Raw genomic sequence first — 24,445 nt, 5'->3', positions numbered from 1 at the left:
TTCTGTTGCGCGTATTGCTAGCGCGTTCGCGTATTCCGCACTAGTCTACGCATCCAGCGCGATGCATACGCGCACCTCTACACGCGTGTTACGCATTATCAAGATGCATGATGACGTGGGGTCGTCTACGGCCCAGACAAACAAGTACCTAGACCTGGAACTTTGGTTCGCGTAGTGAAGCCAACACTGCTTAGCAACGACTTTGACAAAGACGCATACCCGGACGCAAGCAAGCAGATTTGTTCGCGTGTATGGAACATGTTGCATTTGACGCGAGCGATAATGGCACAACAATCACGCAAACGAGCGAGTTTTTCTCTCCAGACATGAACGCTTATTTCTCCGCGTCCGACCACCCGACCAAAATCACCTTGGATACGAGGCTTCACCTACTGCCATGGTCAGGGATGGGCAGTCATAGGTCTAGGTTGATATGTCTATGGTCTACGGCCTGATAGACGGCACCCGAAATCATGCGATTGTCCAATCAGAAATGTGTCTACGAACTAGACTACTCCCACTGACTAAGAATGTCCCTTCCCTTTCTTTCTCGTTCTCTCCCTCCCTCTCCCGAGTTCTGTCTCAGACTCTTCCCCTCTTTATCTCCCCACCCCACCCTCTCTGTATATCACTCCTTCTGTTTCTCTCCCCATAGCTCTCCCCATACAGATACACAAATTGAACAGTTTTCGAAACGTTAAATCGCAGCATGCACCTGAAGTTGATATAATTATATTCGTCCCATTTCGTGACATTCCAAATTTATCTGTGGTTTGAAGGGTTTTCTATGGTTTACCTGCCCGTATTCTTTTACCCAACTATTGATTCGGCATGTTTCAAGACTTGCATTTAAATTTATCCTTTGCAAATATGGATTCAAATTCACCTATATTATATTTGTTTATATATAATATGTTAAATTCAATATTTGCATGGTACATGTCTTGTCACCTGGCACCGAGCCTGGCACTACTATGATTACGATCGTTTCTTTTCCTTTAAAAACAAAATGAATCAAAATTTTAACTGCAGTAATGTTGATTAATGTAACGGGATATGTTGCATTATTATAAACTAGCAGGATACCCGCTTCGCGCGGTCCCCGCTAGATGAGTAAATGGGAGCGATCACTAAAACAGGAGGAATTACTGAAAAGGTAGAATCATTGAAAGGTAAATTTTATTTTTCTAAACCTGTCCCTTCTTGCATTTCCATTTTCTTTTCAGTTTCTTCTGCACGGGCCTAGTTTGTTTCCATTAAAACAAAATGCTATTTCGCTTGTGATTTTCCGTTTCCATGTTATTTATCTATCTAGGCCTAACCCCATTCCCATTATTTTCTAAATCTATCCTTTCTTATACGTTTCCCTTTATAGCTTCATTTTTATTAGCTGCTTCTAGCTTGTGATTTCCCGTTTCCTTCAGTTGTTATTTATGTTTCTTATTTTTCCTGATTAGTTTCTAATTTTAGCTTCTTTTTTTCCCCTTAATTTTCCTGATTAGTTTCTTTCTTTCCCTCTTAATAGTTTGCTCCCGTTTCATTTAGTTACTGTAACCATAACCCGTAGGCCTACCCGTATCTTTTTTGTCTTCTTCTTTTTTTTCTTATTTTTAAATTCATTTATCTCCTTTCTTTCTCTTCAGTTTCTTTTGCATAGGTCTATTTTGTTCCCATGCTGCTTAGCTTGTGATTTCCGTTTCCATGTTATTCATTTATTGAGCCCCGTTTCCATGCATTATTTTATAAATCTACAATTTCTTACATTTCTCCTTTTAGTTTTGGCTTTTTTCTACGTTTTATTCCCATTTTTCATATTTCCTGCTTAGCTTGTGATTTCCCGTTTGAATTTTATCTATTTAATTCTATTCTCATTATTTTAGTTTTTTTACATGAGTTATTTATTTATTTATTTATCTTTCCTCTCGTATCCTCACGATTTTTTATCATCTTGGCGGGTAATCTCTTAATCGAATCCAGTACCATGCATATAATCCACAACCCGACCCATCCATAGGCCTACCTTTTCAGTTTTGTCTTCCTTTCTTTTCTTTTCTATTTCTCTGGCACGGAAAGTTGGTCTGTGCATATTATGCACCCCGTACGTGCGCGTCACATTGCTCAGTACGCCCGCAGACAAACGAGAGGTGGTATGTCTATGAGTACGCCGACGTACTAACGCCAACGCGCTGCTGCCAGTTAGTTACGGTACGCGCTACCACTGAGTTTTGACAACAAAAAATCCCGGGAAAAAACCCCGGTTTTAACCATATTTTCACTGATTTTGAGGCCAATTCTTGGTCTTGACAGTTTTCAACCAAATAAAGTGCAATGCGTTCCCGGTATATTGTCAGGGCAATGTTGCTCTGCGTATGGTTTTTTAATGGAAATATTATTACGCGGTTCACACTGTCCTTATTACCCACAATGCCACTGCATGCGATTTTGCATAGCAACACGACAGTTTTTTATGTTATTCTCTTAGTTACCATCAATTTTTGCAAAATGAACCTCAGATGGTTTAATGGCAATATGTACCCGATCAATGTACGAATAAATCAGAGCTGAAAGTGAAATCATCTCTGAGTCTATTCGCGAACAAGATTTAGCGACTTCCTTTTATTTATATAGATATTTCAGTTCCTCTTTTATTTTATCATATTTCAGTTCCTCTTTTATTTTATCATATTTCAGTTCCTCTTTTATTTTATCATATTTCAGTTCCTCTTTTATTTTATCACTAGCGGGATACCCGCGCTTCGCGCGGGTCCCCGCTAGATGAGTAAATGGGAGCGATCACTAAAACAGGAGGAATTACTGAAAAGGTAGAATCATTGAAAGGTAAATTTTATTTTTCTAAACCTGTCCCTTATTGCATTTCCATTTTCTTTTCAGTTTATTCTGCACGGGCCTAGTTTGTTTCCATTAAAACAAAATGCTATTTAGCTTGTGATTTTCCGTTTCCATGTTATCTATCTAGGCCTAACCCCATTCCCATTATTTTCTAAATCTATCCTTTCTTATACGTTTCCCTTTACAGCTTCATTTTTATCAGCTGCTTAGCTTGTGATTTCCCGTTTCCTTCAGTTGTTATTTATTTTTCTTATTTTTCGTGATTAGTTTCTAATTTTAACTTCTTTTTTCCCTTAATTTTCCTGATTAGTTTCTTTCTTTCCCTCTTTAGTTTGCTCCCGTTTCATTTAGTTACTGTAATCATAACCCGTATAATAGGCCTACCCGTAGGCCTACCTTTTTTTGTCTTCTTCTTTTTTTTCTATTCATTTAGCTCCTTTCTTTCTCTTCAGTTTCTTTTGCATAGGTCTATTTTGTTCCCATGCTGCTTAGCTCATGATTTCCGTTTCCATGTTATTCATTTATTGAGCCCCGTTCCCATGCATTATTTTATAAATCTACCATTTCTTACATTTCTCCTTTTAGTTTTGGCTTTTTTTCTACATTTTGTTCCCATTTTTCATATTTCCTGCTTAGCTTGTGATTTCCCGTTTGAATTTTATGTACTTAATTCTGTTCTCATTATTTTATTTTTTAAGTAAGTAAGTAAGTTAGTTAGTTAGTTAGTTAGTTAGTTAGTTAGTTAGTTAGTTAGTTAGTTAGTAAGTAAGTAAGTAAGTAAGTAAGTAAGTAAGTAAGTAAGTAAGTAAGTAAGTAAGTTAGTAAGCTAGTAAGTTAGTAAGTTAGTTAGTTAGTTAGTTAGTTAGTTAGTTAGTTAGTTAGTTAGTTAGTTAGTTAGTCTCTCTCGTATCCTCACGATTTTTATCATCTTGGCGGGTAATCTCTTAACCGAATCCAGTACCATGCATATAATCCACAACCCGACCCATCCATAGGCCTACCTTTTCAGTTTTGTCTTCCTTTCTTTTCTTTTCTATTTCTCTGGCACGGAAAGTTGGTCTGTGCATATTATGCACCCCGTACGTGCGCGTCACATTGCTCAGTACGCCGACGTACTAACGCCAACCCGCTGCTGCCAGTTAGTTACGGTACGCGCTACCACTGAGTTTTGACAACAAAAAATCCCGGGAAAAACCCCGGTTTTAACCATATATTCACTGATTTTGAGGCCAATTCTTGGTCTTGACCGTTTTCAACCAAATAAAGTGCAATGCGTTCCCCGTATATTCCTCAATCTCCCGTATGAATGTGGCTGTAAAACTAAACGACGATTCATAGGCCTAGAATAAATAATAAAATTCACGCGACGTAGCCTTAATCTCTTGGCTGCCAACTTCGGTGCAGTGGCGGAAAATGGGATGCGTAGCTCTGCGTAGGGGCGAAAAGCTCGTAAGATCATTCTTAAAGTACGCGATGTTGTGCATCTAGATAGCCTGAATCATTTCTTGGCCACCTCGCAGTTGGCAGAAAACAGGGCAATGTTGCTCTGCGTATGGTTTTTTAATGGAAATATTATTACGCGGTTCACACACTGTCCTTATTACCCACAATGCCACTGCATGCGATTTTGCATAGCAACACGACAGTTTTTTATGTTATTCTCTTAGTTACCATCAATTTTTGCAAAAACGAATGTCCGATGGAAAAATGGCAATATGTACCCGATCAATAAACCACTAAATCAAAGCCGAAAGTCTAGGCAATTCGGAGAACACTCGCGCACAAGATGGGCAACCTTCCTTTATCTGAACAAAATATGGGCTATAATATTTAAAATCCACACTACCGTTGTGGAAGATTTTGGAAATATTTGCCACAGGGGAGAATGAATTTCAAATGGAATGAGTATATTAGGCAGCTCCATTTGAATTTTGTACACCCTCTGAGAAAGATTCAGCCTGAATCTTCCTCTGGGGAGAGTGAGTTTCAAATGGAGCTGCTAATGTGTTAATTCCAATTGAAATTCATACTCCCTCTGTGGAATATATTTCCAAAATCTTCCACAGGGGCGCGCTGTCTGCACACCCCCATCACGTCAAGTGCCCCCGAGATGGAGCGGTTAGTAGCTATATATCAGGGCTGGCTGCCACTATAGGGTTTAGGAATCAAGCATGTTTAGGCCGTGCAAAATTAAAATTTTGGTTCTCGTCCCCGCCCTCCTCAATTTCTGGGATTTTTCTGATTTTTTTTTTTTTTATAGATTTTTCAATTTTTTAGACTTTGGAATGATTTATGAAATCTTCATACATATAAATAAGTTTATTAGAGAACAAGCATCACTTCCAAGTCTTTTTGTGGTACTCTAGGGGTTTATCCTCAGAATCTCACATTTGAAAAAAAAAGAGGGCCTCATCGTTTCCTCGAGCACTGTTGGAGAAGACCGAAAACTACTGACAATGCTAATATTACCAGGCCGTTGCAACTCATATGCTAGCGCAATACAAAAAGGTGGCGACAGCGTCGGCTTTCCCTGTGTATTACCAGAGAAAATAAAGGTAGAGAAGCGACACTCTCTGCAAACTGCCTATACCGTGCTATACAGCGGTTGAAGACAGGCGTCATCGCCGGCCAAGTCTTACTACGAACGTGTAATGAGAAGATACCATAGAGTCCTACATAGAGATCTGAGGAAGAGACGGTCCGAATTGACCTAGTGACCTATAATTTATTAGAGAATCACATTTTTAGAGTATTTGCTCCGCCCACCGCTGTCAATCATTCTAATGAACAAATGAAACAAGCTCTGGCATTCTGGCAATGACGTAATCCTAATTATAAATGAGAAAATCACATTGTACATGTAACTGTCTGCTGTACTTCATGTCTTCCAAAAAGTGCCGGAGTGTCGCTAGCCTGGTATTACCCTGCACTAACATGGCGTCCAATGGCGTCTCCCGGGCGGGGCCATTTTGGAAAAGTAAAGAAAAATGTTGCTGCCACCACGATAGTACTAAAATCTACGTAAAAAAATATGCGTAGTGCTGTGGAGACTTAGTTTACATGACGTCACGAATATGCTAATTAAAGAAAAATGCTGCTGCCATCTACGGCCACATGTTGCAAGCGTGACGATCGCCTGGCCTCACGTCGACAAACGGAGTTGCAAGTCCATCGCACTACGTGCTCTATATACTTAGTCCATGATATTACATTGAAAAAAAACGAAAAAAAAACCAAACACCTCCCTCCCTCATCAATTCATGAAAATCCTCTGAACCAAAACATTAATTTTATACGGCCTTAGAATGTGGTGCAAGAAAAGTGTTTAATTCCTAAACACGCTTTTTGCAGTGTAGTGTGGATTTTAGCCCAATTGGGTTTCAATGGGGTTCTTTATAGAACCAAAAACAGTTCTGTAGCCAAGAAAAAGTTCTTTTTAGAACCTTTAGCTTGAATGACCTTTAAGGAACCATTACGAAAGAACCCTCAAAGGGTTCTATAAGTAGAACAGAAAAAAAGGTTCTTTATCCAAGCAAATTATTTTTAAGTACCAAAAAGGGTTTGCACAACTTTTTACCTTTCGTAACTTTGTGATGAGTCCCTGAATTAATTAATAAGAACGTCCCTATGCCTATTTAAAGGTTCTTTATAGAACCTTATCACTGCTTAGTGTTCTGCATACAGGACAATAAAGGTTCTAAGTTGCACTTTTTTTTCTAAGAGTGAACAATGCCAAACTTCCGTCGGCAAAAAGTCTTTCCGTCGGTGCATTAACAAGTTTGTACCCCCCCCCCCTTTCCGCGATACGCCATGCACTGGCTAACCATTTTACCTTAATCGTAACCTTAGTCCTAATCTACTCTAGTAGTGAATCCAATTGACGCTTTACAAGTTAAATTTGCGTACATACCGCGGACATTATTGTCGTCTTTCCTGTTTCCGGCTGCATCATGTTGAATATAACTGGCCGCGGATACATGCAACTTAAGAACACCGATTTGGATTGAGATATTCTGTTTGACAAAATGAAAAACGTATTTATGGCTTTATGGTCAATTATGTAGCAAAATATGTAGCAAAACACGCAAGACATGCGAATCAACCTAGTTTGTGATAAGGCTGGCTATACATTAAATGCACACGCTATTATAGAGAAAGCAAACTTGGATGGATGTACACGACTCCTGAATATAGAAGTTATCTTTATCAACCCTTTCGGCCCATTTGGTGAATCGAAAGAACCATCTCCATACAACAAGTTCAATGCAGTTCGTCATGCATATTGCGCCGTAGGCTCGAAAGGTTATTTTGGCAGACGCCCCTGTACTTGGTCTGGGTATAAGAGCCTGCATCGATTATACAGCAGCAGCAGTTTTACACTTGAACATTCATTGCCTTTATACAAGAGAACAACATGCAAGAAAATAATATTTTAGATAGAAGGTAAATCTGCCAATATATCGACAGTACGGATGCATAAACGTGAATGGGTTTACTACATTCGAATTGAGATGGAGGTGAGGATTTGGATTCGGACTACTATCAAGTTGATTCAGAATGCGGTTTTATAGTCATATTCAAGTTCAGATTCGGAGTCAGGTTCAGATTTAGTGTGTTAATGCTTAGACCACAATATATGAAGTTCTGTTTCGGATTCAACTTCAAATTCATGCATTATGCAGATTCGGAATTCAAATTCACTCTCGGTCCGGAATCAGATTCAGATTATACGCATAACAGATCCAAATTTAGCTTCGGATTTAGATTCATTTCAAGTTCAGATTTTGATTTAGATTCGGATTATAATTCAATTCAAGTTCAGATTTTGATTTAGATTCGGATTAGGATTCAATTCAAGTTCAGATTTTGATTTAGATTCGGATTAGAATTCAATTCAAGTTCAGATTTAGATTAAGCTAGTGTGTATGCAGGACCTGCATTGCAGGTACATGAATTCAAATTCAAAAAGTTGATGTTGCTGCTACTGATGACTGTGGTAGGCCCTATACCGTATTTTGGCAATCTACCTTCTATAACTTCGAATCTACGCATTAGATATAATTTAAATAATAATTACATTGACAGTAACATACCGAGGGAGGTTAATAAAATAAAGCAAAGAAACTATCAATTATTTCCTTACAATAAATAGGCTTAAGTTAATTGAAAACACCTTTAAAATTGTCGATGGCAACCGTCATCGGTATATTTAACGAACATGTTGTGTACGTATTTCTGAAAAACTTATGTCTATTTTTATCTTGTTAATGCATGGAAATTCAAAGGTCTATAGGGTTTTGATATTAGTCATATTACCCATCGTGTCTTTTTATAAATTGTTGTTCGCACTCTTGATCTGAACAATTACCATTACATTTGTATTAAATTTAAAGTCACTGGGGTGTTTTTAACAACCAATATATGAATATGTAGAATTTTGAAAAGCTGTATAATTTCACTTGAACGGAATGGAGGAGGAAGAGACAGGGCTCTGATGAGCGTGAAGGAGAAGAGTATAGGAATGAGTAGTATAAGAGAATCAAAACGAAAGAGATGGGGGAGGAGAGAAGAGGGAGAGAGGAGAAAAAAAGGGAGGAGGGGAGGACCCGGTTTTTGGCCATGTCCCCATTATAACGGTTTGGCAAGGGGGAGGGAGAGAGCGAGAGAGATATCATAGGAGAAAAGAGAGACAGGTGAGTATTTAAGGAGCAAAAGAGGAGAGAGAAAGAGAGCGATATAGATATAGTAAAGTGTATGCTAGGAGAGACAAGAAGAGATATAGAGAGGGAGAGATATGTGGAGGGGGAGGAAGGAGAGGGGATAGATTTTTACATGGAAGACACTGAATTAAATTTAACTATTTCAGATACTGATTACATGTAGCATTATTAATATTATGGACTTTGACCAAAATCGAGGGCGCAATTTTTGAGAACTCTCACAATGCCCCTTCAAAGTAGCTTTTCCATTCTGGAACCCCATGAATAATCCATCTGATGTGTTAACATATTGTGCAACAAGCAAATTATGATGATGACTATAATTATCATGTCCTCAGACACTGGAAACTTATGGTAAGCGGTTGACCAATTAGATGGAAGCAAATCAAATTGAATTATTAGGCCACATAAAATTAAAAATTCTTTTCACGTCCCCACATGTTTGGAAAAGTGAGGAGGCAGGGAGGTGTTTTTGTTGTTGTCAAAATTGATATCGATGCAGCAGTTTTTACTTACAATTGACATTGCTATTATAATAACAGTTTTTTATTTTAAAATCATGAGGGTTAGACCCCTTAGAGTACCACAAAAACACTAGAGAATAAAACAAAAATATATACTATACTATTAGAAACTTGAATGTAATAAGAAACAAAAAAAATGAACTGATCCCAGAAAGTGAGGAGGAAGGTGTGCGTAAAACGAATTATTATTATTTTATTTTATATTTGAAAAAAATCTTCCCTTTATATTAAAAAAATTTGAATTCCATTATAAAATGATAATTGTCACTTTTTTTACAAATCGATATCGTGTCATAAGCGTTGTATTTATACCTCTAAGTTGCTTGGTGAAAAAACTTGAAATTTAGGAAGAGAAATTGGTAGTATTTTTAGAAGAATTAATACGCTTCATCTGTCTGAGTACAATTCTAGCAGATTTACTGATGCCCAAATGATTTTTTTTGTACGAGGGATTGCTATATATACGTGATTTTGTCACTTTTCTTGCTGCTGCTGTTGTCGTTTGCGTCAATTTTTTTTCAAAACAAGATATTTTCTATTACATTTAACGAACATTGATTACATGCAGCAGTTAACATGCATGGGTAATATACTCATAGATTAATGGATATAAGAATGAATTGTTTTCTTACAGAAATTTAAAAAAATGACTAAACCGTTATAAGCAACGAAAATCCGATATCATCAATATTGAAAATGAAGGACATTATTCATGCTGTAGTTAATGTACTCATATATTATTGGCTATATGAAAATTAATTGGTTTTTTAATAGGAATCACAAAAAGCCTGACTTAAGCGGAAAATCGAATATCTTTATAATTGAAAATTCATTAGAAGAACACCTTTATAGGTTTTATCAGGGTTCTTGCGAGAGTCCAAATATCTAAAGGTGCCAAAGATCCTTTCGTCGGGGTTCTCGTGAGAAGACGCAAATGTGTCCAAAGATCCTTTTATCGGGAGTTCTCCTTAGAGGGCAAACACCTAAGGGTGTCAAAATATATTTATCAGGGTTCTCGTGAGAAGACGCATACCTAAAGGTGTCCAAAGATCCTTTTATCGGGGGTTCTCCTTAGAGGGCAAACACCTAAGGGTGTCAAAAATATTTTTATCAGGGTTCTTGTGAGAAGACGCAAATGTATCCAAAGATCCCTTTATCGGGGGTTCTCCTTAGAGGGCAAACACCTAAGGGTGTCAAAAATATATTTATCAGGGTTCTTGTGAGAAGACGCATACCTAAAGGTGTCCAAAGATCCTTTCATCGGGGTTCTCCTTAGAGGGCAAACACCTAAGGGTGTCAAAAATATATTTATCAGGGTTCTTGTGAGAAGACGCATACCTAAAGGTGTCCAAAGATCCTTTTATCGGGGTTCTCCTTAGAGGGCAAACACCTAAGGGTGTCAAAAATATATTTATCAGGGTTCTTGTGAGAAGACGCAAATGTATCCAAAGATCCCTTTATCGGGGTTCTCCTTAGAGGGCAAACACCTAAGGGTGTCAAAAATATATTTATCAGGGTTCTTGTGAGAAGACGCATACCTAAAGGTGTCCAAAGATCCTTTTATCGAGGTTCTCATTAGAGAACAAATATCTGGCCAAATATCCTTTTATCGGGGGTCTCGTGAGAAGATACAATACCTAAGATCGTTTTATCGGGGGTTCTCATGAGAGGACATAAGGGTGCCAAAGATCCTTTAATCGGGGGTTCTCCGGATAGAAAAAATGCCTAACGGTGCCAACAATCCATTTATCAGGGTTCTCGTGAGTAGACGCATACCTAAAGGTGCATGTGCAAAGATCCTTTTATCGAGGTTCTCATGTAAGGGTGCCATCGGGGGTTCTTATGAGAGGACATAAGGGTGCCAAAGATCCTTTGATCGGGGGTTCTCCGGATAGAAAAAATGCCTAACGGTGCCAACAATCCATTTATCAGGGTTCTCGTGAGAAGACGCATACCTAAAGGTGCATGTGCAAAGATCCTTTTATCGGGGTTCTCATGCATGGGTGCCAACTATCGTTTTCGTGAGAAGACGCATGCCCAGGGACTCAAAAGATCGTTTTGTTGTTTGACATATTTATATTATTCAATTTGATAATAATACTCTATAATTATATAAACCTAAACGGATAAGGCGTCCGACTAGAGATTGGAAGGTCGTGGGTTCGATTCCCATGCCGACACATTCCCTTGCTTTATTTCAAGTTGGGTTGTGTGCCGGTCGGGATTTGTATTTATTAATTGTAACACTTTGGGTTGGTAAACTGTTCATTCCTTCCTATATAGACGAATCCATTTTCACGCATTCCTACACCTCAATGGCAGCCATAGCTGGGTCCCCCCTTAGATCTATCCCACCTAAAATGTGAAATGCTGTGGCCTTGGCGGGGATATTAAACTGCATTCCATCACCCGTGTTACACGTAGACAGAAGAATGATGAAAATTTACAACACAATACAATTCAACATCGAATTTTTTAAGCGGATTTAATCCACCCAATTGGGCAGTAACAACACCAGTTTGGTGCAGACGGGACCCAGTAATGGCTGACTGAATTCTGGATTCGTCTATAGTGTTATTTTTAATTCAAACACACCCTGATCAATTCGGAAATATCAATAACATATCCTCTTCGGTTACCACAAAATCGGATGTTTGCTGACGATGTCGTTATAGCTATATTTTATTCTTCAACCCCCGGCAACAAAATATGGAAACTCTTATCTCCTTAGTGAGGGATCCTCGTAATATCAGTTCTGATATTATACACAAGTTTTATCGCATTCGGTATACCACTAACTATATTGCGGATTATAATTTGGCGCCTTTTTAAAATATAAAAGTATTGCACTTTATAAATTGATCAATTGACTTCCATATCCTACGGCTAAGTAAATTATATTAAACATAAAATGCATGAAATGTTACCCTTAACTGTAATACAAGTAAAATATATGTACCAGGTTTTCGGCAGTGAATTTTAATCTTGAGATTGTAAAGATTTGGATGTGGAGTTGGATGAGCGCACGGAAAGAAGATCGTGTCTCTTCCCCAAAGCGTGATAAATGTCATTAGTGTGTTTTTTTTTCATGCAGCTCTACGGGTACAACTAGAGAAATTCAATTATATCCACTTCCATTATTCTTTAAGCGAACGTCGTCGGGAACAAATCGAACAACTTAATCTTCATGTGTAGATTAAGACATATACTCCAAATTACAAGCGACGAGCGATCTAATAATCGAGATCGTAATTTATTAAGCATGACAGTACGATCATACAGATTGATTCTACACAATTCGCCGGTCGCTATCATGTAGCGACTGACGTATAAATGTAGCTGAGGGGTAAATACCGTATGTTGTATTATATATAGTTGTCATCCTGGGGGTCATCATTAGCGCGTATCATTTGTCACAAGCTGCACATGTCTATCACTGTTTGTCATAATTATGAATTGCACTAAACATTTTTACCGTATCTTGGGTATAAATTTATTGAATAAGAATGGAAATGGATAGATTTATGTATAGGCCTACAAATCCATGTTTTTGACTTAACTTCTAAATATATCCCAACACAAGGGGATTTCATTCCAACAGGGACCAATTCTCCTTCATTAGCTAATTAGAAATAAGCTTTTCAAAATATTCGCGTGACAAACTATATTGTTGCCAATATAAATACATTAGTTATAACTGCGAAATATTTATTACTCTTAAAATTATGAACGGGCAATTTTCTAGATGTATAAAAAATCTAAAATTAGTTATATTATTACTATGCGTGCTAGCCATAGGCTTAGGCCTCAATATGAAAAGTCCAAGTTTTGAAATATTTTCTTAAAATCCAATACTAAGCTTGTTTGTACTCATTTTGATGCATTTTCACACTGATTCCAAATATGATCATGAAAATGTTTGAATTTTTTAAAAACTATTTTTAAACACTTGACACAATCATTCTGCTCATATCATGTCATATTGGATATATATTTGGCTATATATTATAGGTGATACACTGACCCATCGGCGTCTGATAGATTTAGAAACCAATCTTATCGGCTATGAAACGATCCAGAATGGCAGAGATGGGAGTCGGAGAAATAAATCAGTTGTACCAGCTAACGGCTCAGGAGTTACCACCAGTGCTAGAATTAATATAACTAAGGTCCCCACCGATGTTAATAACAAGGTAAATCCTATTACCGGTATTATTATCATATTATCATCATCATCATCGTCGTCATTATCATTATCATTTTCATTAGTGTTATTATTATTATTATTGTTATTATTATTATTATTATTATTATTATTATTATTATTATTATTATTATTATTATTATTATTATTATTATTATTATTAGGAGAGTTGGAGAAATAAATACCGTTAAATACCAGCTACCAATTGCTGATATCTGTGTTGATGAAGTCACTATCTGTGCAAGTGAAGTAACTAGCTAAGTATACTGCTGACATTAGAGTTGATGAAGTCACAATTGATAAATAGCTATCTTATGCTGATCAGTGTTGATGAAGTCACAATATATTGATAAAGTAGCTATCTACTGCTGATATCAGTGTTGATAAAGTAACTATCTGTGTGAGTGAAGTAGCTATCTACTGCTGATATCAGTGTTGATGAAGTCATTATCTGCGTTGTGAAGTAGTTAACTACTGCTGATATTAGAGTTGATGAAGTCACAATATTGATAAGTAGTTATCTAATGCTAATGTTGTTGATGAAGTCACAATATGTTGATAAAGTAGCTATCTACTGCTGATATCAGTGTTGATGAAGTCACTATCTGTGTGAGTTATATAGCTATCTACTGCTATCATAGTTATCTAATGCTGATATCAGTGTTGATGAAGTCACAATATGTTGATAAAGTAGCTATCTACTGCTGATATCAGTGTTGATGAAGTCACTATCTGTGTGAGTTATAGCTATCTACTGCTGATATCAGTGTTGATGAAGTCACTATCTGTGTGAGTTATATAGCTATCTACTGCTGATATAAGTGTTGATGAAGTCACTATCTGTGTTAGTGAAGTAGCTATCTACTGCTGATATCAGTGTTGATGAAGTCACTATCTGTGTTAGTGAAGTAGCTATCTACAGCTGATATTAATGTTGATGAAGTCACTATCTGTGTGGGTGAAGTAGCTATCTACAGCTGATATTAATGTTGATGAAGTCACTATCTGTGTAAGTGAAGTAGCTATCTACTGCTGATATCAGTGTTGATGAAGTCACTATCTGTGTGGGTGAAGTAGCTATCTACTGCTGATATTAATGTTGATGAAGTCACTATCTGTGTTAGTGAATTAGCTATCTACTGCTGATATCAGTGTTGATGAAGTCACTATCTGTGTGAGTGAAGTAGCTATCTACTGCTGATATCAGTGTTGATGAAGTCACTATCTGTGTGGGTGAAGTAGCTATCTACAGCTGATATTAATGTTGATGAAGTCACTATCTGTGTGAGTGAAGTAGCTATCTACAACTGATATTAATGTTGATGAAGTCACTATCTGTGTGAGTGAAGTAGCTATCTACTGCTGATATTAGTGTTGATGAAGTCACCATCTGTGCAAGTGAAGTAGCTATCTACTGCTGATATCAGTATAGATGAAGTCACTATCTTTGCAAGTGAAGTAGCTATCTACTGCTGATATCAGTGTTGATGAAGTCACTATCTATGTTAGTGAATTAGCTATCTACTGCTGATATCAGTGTTGATGAAGTCACTATCTGTGTGAGTGAAGTAGCTATCTACTGCTGATATCAATGTTGATGAAGTCACTATCTGTGTCGGTGAAGTAGCTATCTACAGCTGATATTAATGTTGATGAAGTCACTATCTGTGTGAGTGAAGTAGCTATCTACAACTGATATTAATGTTGATGAAATCACTATCTGTGTGAGTGAAGTAGCTATCTACTGCTGATATCAGTGTTGATGAAGTCACTATCTATGTTAGTGAATTAGCTATCTACTGCTGATATCAGTGTTGATGAAGTCACTATCTGTGTGAGTGAAGTAGCTATCTACTGCTGATATCAGTACTGATGAAGTCACTATCTGTGTTAGTGAATTAGCTATCTACTGCTGATATCAGTGTTGATGAAGCAACTATCTGTGTGAGTGAAGTACTATCTACTGCTGATATCAGTGTTGATGAAGTCACTATCTGTGTGAGTGAAGTAGCTATCTACTGCTGATATCAGTGTCGATGAAGTCACTATCTGTGTTAGTGAATTAGCTATCTACTGCTGATATCAGTGTTGATGAAGTCACTATCTGTGTGAGTGAAGTAGCTATCTACTGCTGATATCAGTGCTGATGAAGTCACTTTCTGTGCACGTGAAGTAGCTCTCTACTGCTGATATCAGTGTTGATGAAATCACTATCTGTGCAAGTGAAGTAGCTATCTACTGCTGATATCAGTGTTGATGAAGTCACTATCTGTGTGAGTGAAGTAGCTATCTACTGCTGATATTAGTGTTGATGAAGTCATTATCTGTGTTGATGAAGTAGCTAGTACTGCTGACATTAGAGTTGATGAAGTCGCAATAAGTAGTTATCTTATGCTGATATCAGTGTTGATGAAGTCACAATATGTTGATAAAGTAGCTATCTACTGTTGATATAAGTGATGATGAAGTCAATGAGTGTTGGTGAAGTAGCTATCTACTGCTGATATCAGTATTGATGAAGTCACTATCTGTGTTAGTGAATTAGCTATCTACTGCTGATATAAGTGTTGATGAAGTCACTATCTGTGTGAGTGAAGTAGCTATCTACTGTTGATATCAGTGTTAATGAAGTAGCTATCTACTGCTGATGTTTTGATGAAGTCACTATATGTGTTGATGAAGTAGCTAAGTACTGCTGACATTAGAGTTGATAAAGTCACAATTGATAAATAGCTATCTTATGCTGATATCAGTGTTGATGAAGTCACTATCTGTGTGAGTGAAGTAGCTAGCTATCTACTGCTGATATCAGTGTTGAAGTCACTATCTGTGTTACTGAATTAGCTTATCTACTGCTGATATCAGTGTTAATGAAGTCACTATCTGTGTGAGTGAAGTACTATCTACGGCTGATGTCAGTGTTGATGAAGTCACTATCTGTGTGAGTGAAGTAGCTATCTACCGCTGATATTAGTATTGATGAAGTCACTATCTGTGTTAGTGAAGTAGCTATCTACTGCTGATATCAGTGTTGATGAAGTCACTATCTTTGTGTGTGAAGTAGCTATCTACTGCTGATATCAGTGCTGATGAAGTCACTATCTGTGTGAGTGAAGTAGCTATCTACTGCTGATATTAGTGTTGATGAAGTCATTATCTGTGTTGATGAAGTAGCTAGTACTGCTGACATTAGAGTTGATGAAGTCGCAATAAGTAGTTATCTTATGCTGATATCAGTGTTGATGAAGTCACAATATGTTGATAAAGTAGCTATCTACTGTTGATATAAGTGATGATGAAGTCAATGAGTGTTGGTGAAGTAGCTATCTACTGCTGATATCAGTAGTGTTGATGAAGTCACTATCTGTTTTAGTGAAGCAGCTATCTACTGCTGATATCAGTGTTGATGAAATCACTATCTGTGTGAGTGAAGTAGCTATCTACTGCTGATATCAGTGTTGATGAAGTCACTATCTGTGTTAGTGAATTAGCTATCTACTGCTGATATCAGTGTTGATGAAGTAACTATCTGTGTTAGTGAAGTAGCTATCTACTGCTGATATCAGTGTTGATGAAGTCACTATCTGTGTGAGTGAAGTAGCTATCTACTGCTGATATCAGTGTTGATGAAGTCACTATCTGTGTGGGTGAAGTAGCTATCTACAGCTGATATTAATGTTGATGAAGTCACTATCTGTGTGAGTGAAGTAGCTATCTACTGCTGATATCAGTGTTGATGAAGTCACTATCTGTGTTAGTGAATTAGCTACCTACTGCTGATATAAGTGTTGATGAAGTCACTATCTGTGTGAGTGAAGTAGCTATCTACTGTTGATATCAGTGTTAATGAAGTAGCTATCTACTGCTGATGTTTTGATGAAGTCACTATATGTGTTGATGAAGTAGCTAAGTACTGCTGACATTAGAGTTGATAAAGTCACAATTGATAAATAGCTATCTTATGCTGATATCAGTGTTGATGAAGTCACTATCTGTGTGAGTGAAGTAGCTAGCTATCTACTGCTGATATCAGTGTTGATGAAGTCACTCTCTGTGTGTGTGAAGTAGCTATCTACCGCTGATATTAGTATTGATGAAGTCACTATCTGTGTTAGTGAAGTAGCTATCTACTGCTGATATCAGTGTTGATGAAGTCACTATCTGTGTGTGTGAAGTAGCCATGATGCAGTCATGTCTACAGTAGAATTCACCTCGACCTTTGCAGGACTTAAACCCCATTAAAAGCTATTAAACCAAGATAACACTCATTGAAGCAGCTCAACTGATTAAATCAGATCTTCTCTGGTTGTGCACAAGTGTCTGTTTTCAATGTGCGACATCGCAATAAAGCTGGTATTATAGCTTCAGTTGGGTAACCGATTATAAAGGAAACGAAAGGAAACAATGGTATGTGTAGCTTTGTTTACGAAATGAGACAAAGACCTGCCTTTTGTTAACCAGCATTCTTCAAAATGAGCAACATAATGATTGTTGACTTAACACGGTTTGGAAATAATTTCTTCATATTTTTGGTGTTATCTGTCGTTTACATATCCTTCCTAAAACACAAAAGTGCGACCCTCTCCAAACATCTAAATTAGCTAAAAATTTAGGACATGTTACAAAACTTTATTTTCTAGAACCTATTTAGAATAATTTAAATGCAGCTTTTACCGTTTTTTTGTGGCATCCTTCAGAAGTGAGCGGTCCGATACCAATATTTTTGGTCAAATCTCCATTCAATTAACACGGGGAGTTGGCTAGCTATGCCTTGCCCTCACTCATATTTTACAAAAGTGCGACCATTTCTGAACATCTAACCTAGCTGTAATTTTAGGTCATGTTAGAGAAATATATTTTTGCTAGAAGTTTTGGAGAATAAATAAAATATTGGCTGGTTATTTTCACACAGTGATGTTAACTAGGCAAGTGTCCATTCTCCCAACATACATCATTTGTAGAGGTCACGCGACAATGGTGAGAGCACTGTGTATTGTGTATAGGAAAACGGACAGTGCTGATGAAGTCACTATCTGTGTTAGTGAAGTAGCTATCTACTGCTGATATCAGTGTTGATGAAGTCACTATCTATGTGAGTGAAGTAGCTATCTACTGCTGATATCAGTGTTGATGAAGTCACTATCTGTGTTAGTGAAGTAGCTATCTACTGCTGATACCAGTGTTATTATTATTATTATTATTATTATTATTATTATTATTATTATTATTATTATTATTATTATTATTATTATTATTAAGGAGAGTTGGAGAAATAAATCAGTTATACCAGCTATGAAAGCCACCCGTTTAGCAGTCACTACCAATGCTATAACCAATGAAACTAAGGTGCCCACCAATGTTAACTACAAGGTAATTCCGATTTCCGTCAAATTGTGAAAGCGCCCTAATATGATAAATTTCGGCTCAAAATTAAGGGGGTTGAAAAGAGGAGTCTGATCAATCTGCCAAGGAAAAAAGATGGGCACATTAGCATGTAATGATGTGAGCATTTTTTTTTAATGGAAATTCATTTTTTAATGGAAATTTTGTAACATTGCTTTAATGGTCAACTCTTTCTGGCACGGTATGTGCATACTTGTAACGTCATCACAGCCGGGCATCACAGCTGCCGACGAGGCAATATTTTCCCCTTAAAAGGATGAGGGAATATATTCTAAAATAGGGCATATATGCCATATGTTAAAAGAGGAAGGTAGCGGTCACACATGTTTGAAAACTCAATTTATGGGTATTATTTTGCTGCAGTAGCCAGCGGCGGTGGTGGTGGTGGTTGGAAGGGGGGATGAGGCAGAGACCTGACAAAAAATGAAAGAGAAAAGTGCCCCTGACAAAAAGGAAAGAGAAAATCGGGAAGGTAAAGGGAAAGAAAGGGGCCAAGGAGCCTGTTTCCCACCCAAATCCACCCCAGTTTTGGATCTAAATAGTGTAAAATACCAAATACCAAATATAATACCTAACGAGGTCCTTTTTTGAAGCTCGAAGACTATACATGTGCAGTCTCTCTAAAATGAAGCCGGAATATGTATATATCCCGAAATACAGGGGTCAAAATGATGCAACCGAAATATATAACTATAAATAGCTATACCTATTTTTAGGTCAACAAAGAAACTTAGTCTGATTTCCCCAAATGCTCTGCATGTTCAGTGGCAAATATTAAATTTTGCACAGCGTTTTGCTGTTTTACGGTTTGAAACTAAAGCTGCTATGGTGCCGCTTTTTTGTAACTCAAACTAAATTCTAAACGAACATGTGCAAGTATATATATATTGTAGTACAATATCTATGTCAGTCCCAAAGTTAACAGCTGCAGAAAAGTCAATAAATTGTTCATTTTCGTAAAGTGCAACTTATTTTCAAAACGTAAAATATCATGAGAAACCGGACACCTGTGTATTACAAATCATTATGTTGTGAAAATTAGTTCAATTACGATCTTTTTTGTTCATCTTGTTATTTAAATAAAATGTAATCGTACCTCTGTTGGCGAATAATCATATCCCAGCAAACACAAAACGTTTTCGACATCATTCGCAAAAGGTTATAAAAGGTTGTCAGAAAACGTTTAAATGTCGGGTTAACGTTTTCATAACATTAAATAACATTTGTTGATAATTTACTGCACAGCAAACACAAATGTTTTACAGAAAACATTTAAATGTGGGGTTATATAAAGGGTATAAAAACGTTTTAATAACATTCCAAAAACATTTTTGAAAACTTGTCTATAGCCATAAAAAATAAAGAGACATCAAATCAAATTAAACACACCAAACTAAAAACAGTTTTGCTCCATGAAGTGATCTGCAACATTTGGAGAACTGCTATTGTGCCTTTTGAGAATTGGAGAAATAGTTCTGATCTCCAAGGACGAAAACACAAAAGACCCCTCTCTCTTCAAACCAACTGCTAAGCCACCCGTCGAAAAATTCGCCCTAAGTGTTAAACATAAGTGCAGTATAATTCCACGAGAAATGGTACATTTGCTCCAATATCTGTGATTTGCTTTGGTGTTTAGATGTTATAAAAGGCGTAGATCTGCAGACCACGCACTGAATCAACCATGCACTCAATATGTATTCGCGAATATTGATTGACACCAGGGCTGTCAACTCTCACGCATTGGCCGTGAGTCTCACGCATTGAGTCACTTTCTCACGGTCTCACGCCAAGGTAGTATAATCTCACTCCTAGGTAGTAACTCTCACGCAAAATGCTGGAAAATGCGTAAAATCTCACGCATTGTCAAAATAATTTGTTGCCCCTACCCCCCTCCCGCTTTTCAGATGATTCTCGAGAGCCATGGCTCAAATAATCATGGGTCAAAAAGAACATTGTAGTCGACAAATCCCGGTACGGCTCTGTCTCACGCCAAGCAATTCCAAAAAGTTAACAGCCCTGATTGACACCCTCATTAGCCTTTTCGAAATCTGGCGTACCGTACACAAAAGGAGGGCAGTCTTCAATCTGGGTAAAACCCGGCAAATTCAAAAGACTTTACCCACTTCATGCAGCGCTATCCTATTAATTGTGTCCGCCATATCTTGAAAAGGCTAATTGGATTGAAATCTGATGCCAAAACCTTTACGTAACATAGTTCGACCCACATGTTCAGAACATTTAACATATTCAAGTCGATAATTATAATTTTCTAGTATTTTATGGTCCACTTATTTCGCGATTATTCGTTTCTGAGATGGATTTCTGACCTTGAAAAGGCCTTTGTCCTCATAGCTCAAGCCAGTTCACCGCGATTCTTAAAAAAAGTATTTTTCACATTATTATCACGACAAATTGTTTTATTTTTTTCACTTCCAGGTGCCACTTCAATCGGGACCATGTGATGACGAATGTCAATGGCTGAAGTTACAACAGAGCAGAAAAGACAGGGTTCTCGATTCATGTGATGCATCATTTGATAGAGGTGTCGAGTTCGGATCCGTGCAGTGGTCAGATAAAAAGTTCAAAAATAAGTTCAATCATATACTCGTATCTGATCAGTATCAACTTTTATATTGCTATGTTCCAAAAGTTGGTTGCACCAATTGGAAAAGGATATTTCTCACATTGAACGGCGAGGTCGCCGCTTCAGAGGTTATACCACAAAAGAAAGTTCACTATATGCCTATTCCAAAATTAAGTGATTTTACCTTTGAAGAAGCCAAAGAGCGCCTTAAAATGTACACCAAATTTTTATTTGTTCGCAATCCGCACGAACGGATGTTATCAGCCTACAGAGATAAACTGGAGATGAAAAATGAAAGGAATAAAAGTTTTCGAAAAGATTATGGACAGAAGATTTACAGATACAATAAGCAGAATGATAGAGAAAATTATAGGAAATATTCTCAAAATTATCAGGGTGGCGACCGAGTACCGAACCGTAAAATGACTCCAAATGGAGAAAATGATGTAACATTTCAGGAATTTATGAGATATGTTAGTGATAGTCGTAACAAATTGAATGAACCTGCTGAGGAACACTGGAGGGAAATCGATCGATTGTGCAGCCCTTGTACCATTCACTATGACGTAATTGCTAAAATGGAAACGTTGCAAAACGACACACATTTCATCTTAAAACGTTCTGGTGCAAATGAGTTGGTGGAAAAATTAGGGCAATCCACAAACCCCACGAATAGTTCAAAGAACACCATGATACAAAACGCCTATGCACAGCTTACTTCAAAAGATCTCACCTTTTTTGAAAGACGTTTTCAGAAAGATTTAGACTTGTTTGACTATCAGCGACCTAAAGCCATAACTCGCTTAAAGTCGGAAGAAGATGATCGTCGAGAAAGGGTTGAAAAGCTCCGCACTGTTACTGTCAACAAACCAGGGAAGGGTATGAACATAAAGATCGGTAAACAATTTGAGAACTCCCGGAGACCTGTCTCTCCAAAGCGTAAGCCTGGTAAACCTATGGTCGTGCCAGCGGTGGAAGATTACATTCCTGATGAAGAAAATATTTATAATTATTATCAAGATCGACCTCAGCTTGACAGGACTAGGGTTAGACCTGAAATCAGTCGTATTGACGAAAACCTAGGTCATGTAGGTAGGATTCGCCGCATTGAGGATGAAGTTGAAAGACACAAACAATTAATGTTACATCGGATACGCCAAGACGCTCTAAATCCTGGTCTAGAGAACCCTAGTAGCGTAGATCCATCCCTTCGACCAAGAAACCGATTTCGCGATCGCAGACTTTACGACTTTGGGAGGGATCGGTTTGACTACGGAATGGATCATTTAGATATGAGGAGACAAAGGCATCGACGACGTTATTGATTTAACAAAAATACAGGGTGTCCCAGAATGATTTATACCGAGAAAGATGGATTTTTTTAGGTATGAACGGCATTTCTATTGGTCATATTGTTTTTCATTTTAAGTTCTACATATATTTAGCTTTCTTAGATTTTTTAGGTTTTAAAAAGTGCGAGAGGATTGCGTAAAAATTGTGAATTACAAGTTTTGACAAAGATCTGTAAAATTACTGATCGTTCAGCACAAAGTAATGTTATGCAGTATATTGCTGTGTCCTGTTCTTACTTCTACTAAATAGTCGATATCTATTGTTTATTTATGATGTTACGTAATCATTGTATGGAATAAAGGATTTGCTACGCTTGAGTGACCTTAAACTATTCTTTCTTTGACGGCAGTTTTGAAGACAATTATTGAGGTGTGTGAGTTTCATCACTTGAAATGCCGGCAGAGATGGATTTTTCATAAACGTATAGGGAAGGTTCGTCCTTAGTGTCACAGTATGCATTTATGTCCACAGTATATGGGGAACACAACAGCTACGTAACGAAGAAGATTAAGATTTACTGCGGAGGATCCGTGAGGAAGTTATGTCCTCTGTAATAATGACATTTTGGGTAAAAATTGTGGTAAAAATCACATAAAAAGTATGTTTTTCAACCTAAATATCTGATGTCATATTGAAATGTTTCACTTAATCCCATATCAAGAATTATTTAGCATTGTAAGCTCTACATCTGCGCCAAATTTAGTGTATTTCCTATCAAAGAATGTAGGATTTGGACGATGGTGATAAAGGATCCATGTGTTATGATGCCTTTGCACTGTACATGTATATTACACACATGCAGTTTTCGTCCATTTTCAGAAATAGCAATGTCACGCCAAAACGAATCAAGCTATTTCCATGAAAGTCACAGAATAAGTAGGAGACATGTGTGGCATTGTATTGCACTTATTAAAATTATATACACTGTTGACTATATATTTTTGATATTTTGTTCAAACACGGTATAAATCATTCTGGGACACCCTGTACAGAGGTTATCCGTGTTCTATTCGCTGTCGTAGTGCACGTTAGAATATGACCGTTGCTAGGTCAACTGGATCACGCTTTCTTTGTTACGAACCACTGATCGAAATGATCACAACACAAAGCCTATGGCATATCAAAATTCGGAACAGGTGCATGAATCCAGGCTTGGAGCAGTAGCCAATGGTTACTAACGTGCACTACGACAGCAAATAAGCTGCATATCCTATCAGCGACTGCTATACCTTGTTTAGGATTTTCGAAAGAAGTACCTGCATGTACAACCATGACTGTTTCAAAATAGCCCGCCAAAGTCATGCAGGGAACTCCGAGGTCGTGTATTGAATTGGTCTGAATGAAGAATTCACGCATGAGTAAAGTGGATAACCTCTATTGCTTTGGGAAAATACAGAAGGCTGCTCCCTACAGATACGATAAAATGTAGTACCTTGATCGTTATACTATTTCGGGGGGGGGGGTTATAACCTTACTTAACATCACCCTTAACCGCTTATCCTATACCTCACACATACCCCACACCCCCACACACAGTCACTCTATAGTACCAGCACAGCCACACCCACTCGAAAATGAAAAAAAAAAAAAAAAATCGCTCATCATTACATGACTTGACTTACTTGACTTGAAAATTTTCCTCCCATGACACAGATAGGTTCTGCTGGGGAAAGCTGCCTAGCCAAAATGCTTCGCCACTCAGCTCTGTTATTTGCCATCCGTCCGGCTTCTACTATGGATTGGATACCCACTGTACTGCAGTTTGCTTTGATGTTGTCCATCCAGCGCATAGGGGCCCTTCCTTTAG

General features: G+C 37.5%; 1 protein-coding gene across 2 annotated transcripts in view; it reads left to right on the top strand.

The window, feature by feature from the left end:
- Positions 1-24,085, top strand: part of LOC140155485 (uncharacterized) — a 35,142-nt gene extending 11,057 nt beyond the window's left edge. The window contains exons 2-4 of one of the 2 annotated variants that reach the window (XM_072178351.1): positions 13,106-13,287; positions 18,558-18,668; positions 21,138-24,085. In XM_072178351.1, coding sequence (XP_072034452.1) covers positions 13,106-13,287; positions 18,558-18,668; positions 21,138-22,610 — 1,766 coding nt within the window. In that variant the 3' untranslated portion in view covers positions 22,611-24,085. The remainder of the gene's footprint in view (positions 1-13,105; positions 13,288-18,557; positions 18,669-21,137) is intronic. The other variant, XM_072178352.1, reaches the window with a different exon arrangement.
- The last annotated feature ends 360 nt before the right edge of the window (positions 24,086-24,445 follow it).

Source organism: Amphiura filiformis, chromosome 6, assembly GCF_039555335.1.
Source record: "Amphiura filiformis chromosome 6, Afil_fr2py, whole genome shotgun sequence".
NCBI lineage: Eukaryota > Metazoa > Echinodermata > Ophiuroidea > Amphilepidida > Amphiuridae > Amphiura > Amphiura filiformis.
This window is presented reverse-complemented; position numbering and strand designations above follow the sequence as displayed.